The sequence below is a fragment of the Hemiscyllium ocellatum genome, chromosome 7 (genome assembly GCF_020745735.1).
Source record: "Hemiscyllium ocellatum isolate sHemOce1 chromosome 7, sHemOce1.pat.X.cur, whole genome shotgun sequence".
Classification (NCBI taxonomy): Eukaryota; Metazoa; Chordata; class Chondrichthyes; order Orectolobiformes; family Hemiscylliidae; genus Hemiscyllium; species Hemiscyllium ocellatum.
The window spans coordinates 79,508,278-79,517,341 of NC_083407.1; the positions used below are offsets into that span (position 1 = coordinate 79,508,278).

General features: G+C 37.5%; 1 protein-coding gene across 1 annotated transcript; it reads right to left on the bottom strand.

Moving 5' to 3' along the window:
* Nucleotides 1-1,145: 1,145 nt before the first annotated feature.
* On the bottom strand, nucleotides 1,146-8,664 carry mstnb (myostatin b). Its single transcript, XM_060827370.1, has 3 exons — nucleotides 7,776-8,664; nucleotides 5,636-6,009; nucleotides 1,146-2,745 (listed from the first exon to the last, which is right to left on the bottom strand). Exons 1-3 carry the CDS (start codon nucleotides 8,179-8,181, stop codon nucleotides 2,365-2,367), a joined length of 1,161 nt encoding a protein of 386 aa, XP_060683353.1. The 5' UTR covers nucleotides 8,182-8,664; the 3' UTR covers nucleotides 1,146-2,364.
* Nucleotides 8,665-9,064: the final 400 nt, after the last annotated feature.

The following is a 9,064-nucleotide window of genomic DNA, read 5'->3' on the forward strand; positions in this document are numbered from 1 at the left end:
AAAATAGATACTTTTTGATATCCTCTTGACCCACCGCGCCTGTCAATGAATGTTTGTCAAATATTTCTATGTGGATAAGGAGAGGAGGTCCGGTACTGATATTATTATGGAACAGAAAATTGTACTGTTATTGATGCTACAGATCAGTGGAAGTCACTATTTATATTCAGTACTCAGTCTTCTGAATTAGCATTTCGATTTAGCTACACTTGGTTTGAAATCCGAGTAAGGTTACAAATTCTATTCTTTTTTTCAAATGTTGCATCACACAAGACCAGACCTATACTTGGCCTTTACCCAATAACAAAAACTGTTAGAACTAACAAATGAAAGTTCTCAGCTAAAATTAAATAAAAGTAGTTCTTTCTGTTTTGTTAAGAGTCCAGGCGTGTCAGATGTAACCTCTAGAAACTTTAAAACAAACCCAGAGAGTTCGAGCCCATAATACAAATAACATCAATAATATGAAAGGTTATTTTTGAACCAGTTTAGTTTTGTTTGAGTTACCAGTTCTAAGGTAATCGTTAAAACGTTTCTGATTTTGCTGAAAATGACAACATCCGAATTTGCTATTCATGTTTCCATAATGCATAAAAGGGATACTAGTTGAAACTTGGACACCAATTTTGTCAGTTGCTAATTCAATGACCGTTGCGTTTGTAAGACACATTTTTGTTTCATAAACCTAGAATTGCGATTATTTCCCCGCAATACAATTGTTTTAAAGATTTGATTTGAATGAATGTATTCTATTATATTGTATATTCTACCTCTCTCTCTATGCTGTATATATGCTTGAAATAAGGAAATATGCAATTTTTGTGCCACGCGATTTAATTTAGCTGGGGCTTTGGATTGCTTGAGCCAGTGACCCAGTGTTTTGTCTGTCTTGATGGGAAACGTATTGCAGATTGAAAAGATTCCAGTTAATTCAAACAGATGTTATTCACAAGGATGAATGAAGAGTGTGGGAATATTTTTGAGTCTGAACATTTGACCAACTTGCTGATCAACGCCCTCTTAATTGATACAGTTATTATGCATGCAGTATTTGGAAAGACCTTCAGATGATCTGTTACACTGTACATTTCAAAATAAAATCAAAAGGTCTTGCAAAATAGTGAGTTTTAAAATCGTATATTTAATAAAATAATTGCTTTTAACGTGAATGATATAATGACCCGAGCCGAATAATGTACAAGAATGACTTTGTACAATGTCTTATTCTACAAGAGACTCTATTCTGTCATCAACCACTGTTACCTTTCTTGGACTTCAAGAAAAGAGATCACCACCACAGTGCACCCATTGCGATATCGCATATTGCCCATATTCGGTTCAATTCATCAGTTACTTTCTTTCATACTATTGAGTATTTAACTTCAGATACAGCAAAAGCAAGCACCTTTATTCAATGAGCACATAACGTAAGTTGTATCAAATCTTGCTCTTGGTAGGCATGTTATATCATACCAACCATGGAAAAAGATGAAAAGGAAAAAAAAAGAAAACATTTACAAAATGAATGCCATGTACACATTATTCAACGAACATACGCAGTCATATCAAATTCAGTTTTTACAACTTTGTAGCAACCAATTCAGTTCTCTCTATTGGCTTGCCGTAGTGCAAACTGTATTGTTGCCAAGGCAGAATTCAAACAGGGTCTTAACACTTATCAGACTTGTGGTATCCTGTCCAATTTGCCTTAAACATTGTCCACAGACATAGTGCTTCTGTTAGCTTCGAAAGACAGTCCATCTGTCCCGTAATGCCAATGCATAAAATTCAAGTTTAGAGTTGTTCAGACGACATGATAATGTAAATGCTCCTGTTTATCTGAACAGAGTTAAATATTGAAGTCGAATGTTACTATCTGCTGAAAATACACGAATATTGTTTTTATGTTGGCCGATGACCAAGTAATTCTCTGAGTTGAGAAATTAATTGTCAAGTCTATGCCAGAAAGTTTCTGGACTATTTTTAAGAATATGCAATGGCACTTTTTTTTCTATTACCGAATACCTCTTATGCTTTTAACCAATTCATCAAAGCTGGGATTGGAATTGTTCCTACATATTATGATTTGGGTGAATTTGTATGGGATGTTCTGTCTTGCTAGAAATGTATACTGGCTCCTCTTGTTTGAAATGGAACAGTGGACTGGACCGTTGAATTCAATATGTGTTGGAATCTTGCTGTTCTCGTTCGGCCCGTGTTATTACTTTCTTTTGGGTGGGAGCAACACAAATACAATCTCTTCTTTGCCTATTGCACAGTACTGGGTGATGCAGAAAATCGTTGACACGACCGTATTTCGCTCGTCCAGTTGTCGGGACGTATCACGTCTTTTTTTGGTCGTTCTCAAGAGCAACCACAGCGATCCACTACCATTGCTGGTATTTTTCCATAGATGATTTGTTCTCTTCCGTTAAAATATAACATATTAATAGGGGACATCTTAGTCGGGGTGCAACAGGGCCCAGCCGAACCTCTAGGATTGGCCTGCTGTACGAGATGGGTATGTGGGAATTTTTGCAGGAACATGTACTCGCATTGTCCTGAGCAATAATTGGCTTTGTATCTCTTGGGTGCTATTATCCAGTCCCAACCGAAAGCCTCAAAGTCCACTGTGAGGGGATAACGACAACAGCGAGATTCAGTCGAGTGTTCGTCACAGTCAAGACCAAGGTTTCTTCTAGACCGTTTTGATGTTTCCGTTACCTTTACTTCGAGGAACGGTTGCTGTTGATATAAAAGGAATTGTTAAAGTAAACTCTTAACCTCAAACACCAGCACCCTATTTCCAACATCTCGGAACCGTAAAAGTACAGTTACATTTCTGTTCTTCCCTATAAAGTAGAAGCACCTTAGTTTTCCTCTTACGCAACGCAGCTACTGAAGCTCTTAAGGAAAGACCGAAGGATGCAGGAACAATAGACACATAGAAAGGTAACGCAGGAGATCCCATCAAAAGCGTCAGTCATCAGGCAGTATGCCAGCAAATGTCTGACCCTCCCCGAAGCAGTTACACAAAATTCTTGGTTCCTTAATATATACATAAATATCTACCGTATAGTTATCTATACTGGCCAGGGTTGGACGCAAAGTACACCGAAATCTGATATTTGATATCGTGCTATTTGATATCCAAATTTTCTTCTCTAATTATATAAATACAATTTTGGGTTCAATTCATTTTGGTGTCATCTCTGCTTAATCTTAATTTTGCAATTAGAATCGCTCATTTCTAAATCGTTGGAACAGAGTGATCTATTGCTCTGCTTCTAAGGAATCAGCATAGTGAGTTATTATTACTATTTTGTTCAAATACTCTACAGTAATGCATACATACTAGGTAAGAAGGATGTTAAAGGTCCTGGACGTTTGGAAAAATGCAATCGTCATTTTCGAAAAGCGTTATTAAACATTGATGCATATTTGAATTAAATATGCTGGATTTAATCTTGAAAATAAAATGCGCATTATTCGAATTCGAATACTTACATTATTTAAATACTGAGTGGATATTAATAACTTTTGGCTATAATTATGACATTTTCTGCTCCTGCACTTACTAGAGAAACTTGTTTGATTTTGAAAATTGTCAAGAAACTGAAGTCTTCAGTTCTTAATAAGTCATATCAGGCTCAAAATGCTAATCCTGTTTCTCTCTTCACAGATGCTTTCTGTCCTGCTGAAACTTTTCAAAAATCTCAAGTAAAGAAGAAATTTATCGAGAAACTCAGCAGGACTGGCAGCATCTGTGGAGAAAGAAACATGGTTAACTTTACGACTTCTCCGAGAACAAAAGATGTCAATTTCTACAGCATTATCTGCTTTTATTTCAGATTTCCAACATCCGCAGTATTTTGCTTTGATTTGTTTAATTATGAAATGGTCATACGTCTTTCCCGTAAATTTGCTGCAAGGAGTCACTCCACTATAAACTTTATAGCTATTTCTAAACTATTGAGAGAGTTCAAGATACGTTTTCTATCATCCACATTGCATTATCGTTAGGACATCGATAAGGTTCATGGAAAACTGTCACAAAACTAATTTCAAAACTATTTCAAAACATGGTGAATACCATGCCGGGAAAAAAATCAATATAATAAGTCACGTCAGAAAAAAAATTGTCATAAGAGCGAAATTATGCTGTAACGTTCTCTTAAAATGCATCTTCTGTCCCCCAACTCCCACAAAGCGCTTCGCAGATCCGACAATTTGGGTGAAGGCCATTTCTGCTCTAGACTTACTCTTGGAATAGCAACCCGAGTTCTTAGTGTTTTCATTATCTCACTCTGTAGAGATCTTTATTTATTAATGGAACGATCCTTTTGACCATCTGTTAAAATGAAATGTTGCCCCCTGGTTTGGAACAGTTTCCTGTTCAGATAAGTTTGCTCAACGCCCCCACATTTTAGGAATATCGCAGCTTGTGATGTCATCAGAAATGCTTTTCTGTGAAAGATCTGTACATGTTTCTACCCATCTGGAGTAGCACATTTTATAGTCTAGTGGCAAAATGTGAACTATTCGGCAGTTTATTCTAAGTGTGAACTTTTAATACTAATACCCGCATTTTGCCGTTTGTGGGTGATAGGGAGTTGGATTGTATGAACTTTTGTTTTAATACCTATTATTTCCAAGTAGTTGTTTCCCTGTGAAATTAACTTTCAGATATGGGATGACGGTTTACTATGTATTTCAGTCCTTTTCTTACTTCTGTCCTTTGCTAGCAGATTACTCTATCCTCGGATATTCTTGGGGCATTCTACTGAAGCAGTTTGAACTCAATCGAAAATTGTGTTTGCTAATAGTAAGATTTGGGAAATTAAATTATGCACCTAAAGTTGTTTACGTCCTTCTAATGCACTGTACTGTTTTCGTTGTAATTAATCAAACTAAGCAATATAGTAATTTGGAACTACACGGCATAAAGGTATATTGTTGTTCCTTTCAACCACAAATGATTCGAAAGAAACTCGTCGACTTCAGATTTCATTGCACATCAACTTTCCTCAGACACAAAATATTTTCTTACAAGTTCATTAGATAAAGTTGTAAAGATCGACTTCCACTTCTCTCGTCCTTTTGGATCATTAAGATCAGAAAAATATTACACTGCGCGCAATTCCATGTCTATCAGTTTTGAAACGTTGCAATAAATCAATATGCCAAATATGACACTTTGATAAATGACTGCTGAGATTATTCTATAATGATTGCCTTTGTCTGATTTTACATAATTAGACACAACAACAAATGCAAAATTTAAACCATAAAAACCTGGAAAACAAGTGAACTGGAATTACGTTCGTAAATGTATAATGGTTGTACAACTTTGTGGACCAAAATAAGATCCCTTTATTTTTCCACTAGGAATGTGTTCTGAAACGTTTAGTATCAGGGCCACTTTGAGACAGCCTAATTTGAAAAACCTTCAAAATATTTTACCCCGTAGACAACATGTAGTTATTGTTTCTTATAAAATAGGTATTGTTTTCGTAATACGTTTCATTATATCGACTAGTAGTTAAGCTAGGTGTGTGATGTGTGGCTTTTATTTATTAATATTGGAAGGGTCACTGCCATACCATCCGTATTGTTGAAATGGAGTGCTACTCACCAATCCTTCCTCCCCGACCCCTGGGGAGGTGACAGCCAGATCGATACCGTTGATGTCAGACGCATTGATTTGGATGCCCCAGTTCGATTCAGGTTGCTTGAGCCAGTTCTGTAGTACACGTTTGAAGTCTATACTTTGCCAATGGCCAGTGCCGGAGTTAATGTCGAATTTTAAAGAGCGAATGGGTGTGTGGTTAGTCCATTCTTGTCCGACTGGCTTTAGCCGCAGAATCTGCATGAAGACTGTCGTCGTTTGCTTCACTGGTCGCAGGTATATCCAGAGATGGGCTTTGACTACTTTATTGAACTGCATTTTGGGGCTGATCTTGAAGGAACAACATTTCGGTTTGTCATCGACTTGGACACTAGGTTCAGCTTGAACAGAGAGGTTTAAAAATGTGTACATGAATGATGTTACTTCAATCTATTCAAGAATTATACATCAAATACAAAATCGAACTAAGTATCATTTCGACCTCATGAAGCAAATTGCACGCACACTAACAATCAAGGAAGTACTTGGAGTTCATTTTGGTCGTCATTATTGAAACAAGGGAGTAAAGGTTAAATGTGAAAGCAGACTTAACAATAAATCCAAATTAGGGGAATGCATCTGCTGGAAACAAGCATTTCATACAATTTTGATTTCTGTAAAGAGAAATGAATGAATGAATGAATTAAAAGAAACGTCTGTTTATGGTGTAAGATTTAATTTCTATTTACATTTAAGCTGTATCAATGGCTGATCGAATTATATTTTCACTTGCAATATGCCAGAAATCAATTGTTACTTAACGCAATATAGAGTTATAATCATACAACATAGAAACAGGCCCTTCTGCCCACCATGTCTATGCAGACCAACAAACACCAAACTACAATAATCCCATTTACCTGCTCTTAGTGTAGTTTGGTGATTATTGGTCGACATAGAGGTACACAATAAAATATACACACCGATTATATATCGTAATGTGTTCAACATGTGTATTTGGCAAAAAGATAGTAAAATCAACCCATAATTGAGAAGGTTTGTTGATCTGTTTGGTCATCCTTTCTTTAATAAAAATTATTTAAGGGTGCACGATTGTAAATTGGTCTCAATCTTATTTTTCTGAGTGTATATTAATCTCCCATTTTTTGCAGATGTAGCACTTAGTATCCAACACCGGCTGACAGAGCACTTAGGCAGCTGCAGTTACCCGTCACATGCTTTGCAGTTAAAATGACCCTAATGACACGGTGAGGTCATGACACCATTTGCTAGTAGCTATTAAGTTATTCCTCTACAATGAACACTAATATGCCTTTGGGACAATAGGATCTTTCTTCCCAGCCATCCTTGTAAGAAGAAAATCAGTTAACGATATTGAAAAAAAACATAAACCATTGTTATGGGAACAGTGATGGAAACCACAGAGTTTTAAGTTAGAACATAAACTGCTCAAATGCGTAATTAAAACTCTTTCTGAAGAACTCACGTAATCCTCATTAGTTACATTCATTTGTTTCACTGCAGTAGTTTGAGGAACCGTTTGCAAGGCCCTCACTCGCCTGAGGTTCAGAGGGTCGCCTACAGCGAATAATAACTTCGCCTGAGCTAAAGTATAATTTGATAGCGCAAATGAAGTTTTGCATTGTTAGCTCTTCAAAAATTGCGCTTTTATAGTCCTCGGTTATAAACACGGTTTCCTAAGTTTCAGGTGTACAGGAACTATAAAGTGTTGCTAGTTAAGATCTCCTTGCTTAACTCCAACAGAGCGTGTTTGTGAGTTCTTCTGAATAGCTATAACGTGGACAAATAAAGATTCTTTTTTCCCCTTAAAGTTTACACTTCTCGTTAAGTGAGTTACGACCTTAGTATGTTGGTGCGTATTGTAAAGGAAAGGGAAGCCTTTTGAAACAGAATAGATGAAAAGATCACAATGAGGTCGCGATTTCCATGGCCAATAAAATCTTTGTCGTGCCGTTTGCTTTAAGTGCAACACACATAATAACCTACAACCAGCAATATTAGTCTATCAATTGAGAGCAAATGGTGTAAACATTATGGCATCGCACAAGTTAAAATGTTGTATTAGTTGTTATTTGGGGAGAAAAGTTAGTTTACTGCTGCTATGTACTTATACTGGCCTACTTACGCTCCGTGGCCATGGTGATGAGAGTTTCAGTTGTAGCATGATAATCGTCCTCTTCTAATAAGGCGTCATTATTATCATCCCCTTGGATATCATATTGATCAAGTAGTTGTTGGAGAGGAGGAGCTTTCGGTAAAAGTTGGTTCACTGTATCCCGACTAATGTTGGGCGCTTCTTTGAGACGCAGTTTGCTCAGAATTTGCGATTTAATAGATTCCAGTCTCAGTGCCTTATTCTCCTTTCTCCACCTACAAGCCGAGCACTCGGACACGTTATAGTCACTGTCTGGCCCTTTTTCTAGCGATTCCGTTTTAATATCTGTCAAATTCGCGTGAGCACCATCTCTACCACCTACTCGACCAAGTGCACCAAAGAGAGCCAGGTAAATTAGCACTTGTGATGTTTGCATGTTCCCAGGTCTTGAAGTGAATCCTCTTCTGATTCCAGTTAAAAGTTTGCTAGAGCCTGTTGGGCTGGGATATGGCCAAGCACACTGGTAAATCTCATATATTCCAACACGGCTTTTTATACCACAACTTTGGCTTCACCATTGTGTCGTAAAAATCAACGATTGGCTGCTGTGCCAACAAAGAATCTAGCTGTCAGAACTGAGACCCTTCTCTGTCACTCACAGCCAAAGCAGCGTCATTATTTTCAACTTCGCTCGTGTGTTTATATCGCCTGTTTATTCCAATGAACGTTAACCGAAACAATTCACACAAAGCATCGTACGGTGACCCTCTTTACTCACACCCAGGAAGATGTTTCGTTTCAGAACGCCAAATCTCACGATCCCCGACTGCTAGGCGTAATATTCAGTCTTTGTCTCCAATTTTCTACAGTTTTCACAGAACATCTTTTCCCCAGTTGAGACGGATTCTCCCTCATACACTCTCTCTTTCACCTCGTAATTATGGAATGGTCCAGTATTCCGAAAGTTAGACCACATTCATTCGCTAACAACCCCTGCATACTTTCGATACACAGCTGGGTGTCGTCCAGGCATTCCATCCATTTTTACCGTCACCTTTTTTTCTTTGGTTTGTTTAAATTGAGTTAAAACACACAGTCGTATAAATAACATAACCCTGAGCCATTTCTCAGCGCAAGCTTTGTAAATCGTGGCTGAGCGGCCGTTTGGCGCGCTTTAACGCAGCCGCAATGGAGAACCGCATGAAATCTCTAGATAGTGCCTTTTTAAAACAAAAAAAGTACCTAATAGTCGCACCTCACACTTACAGCCCGTTAAATAATTAGTTGTAATTGTCGCATTTACTTACAAAAAGAATCCC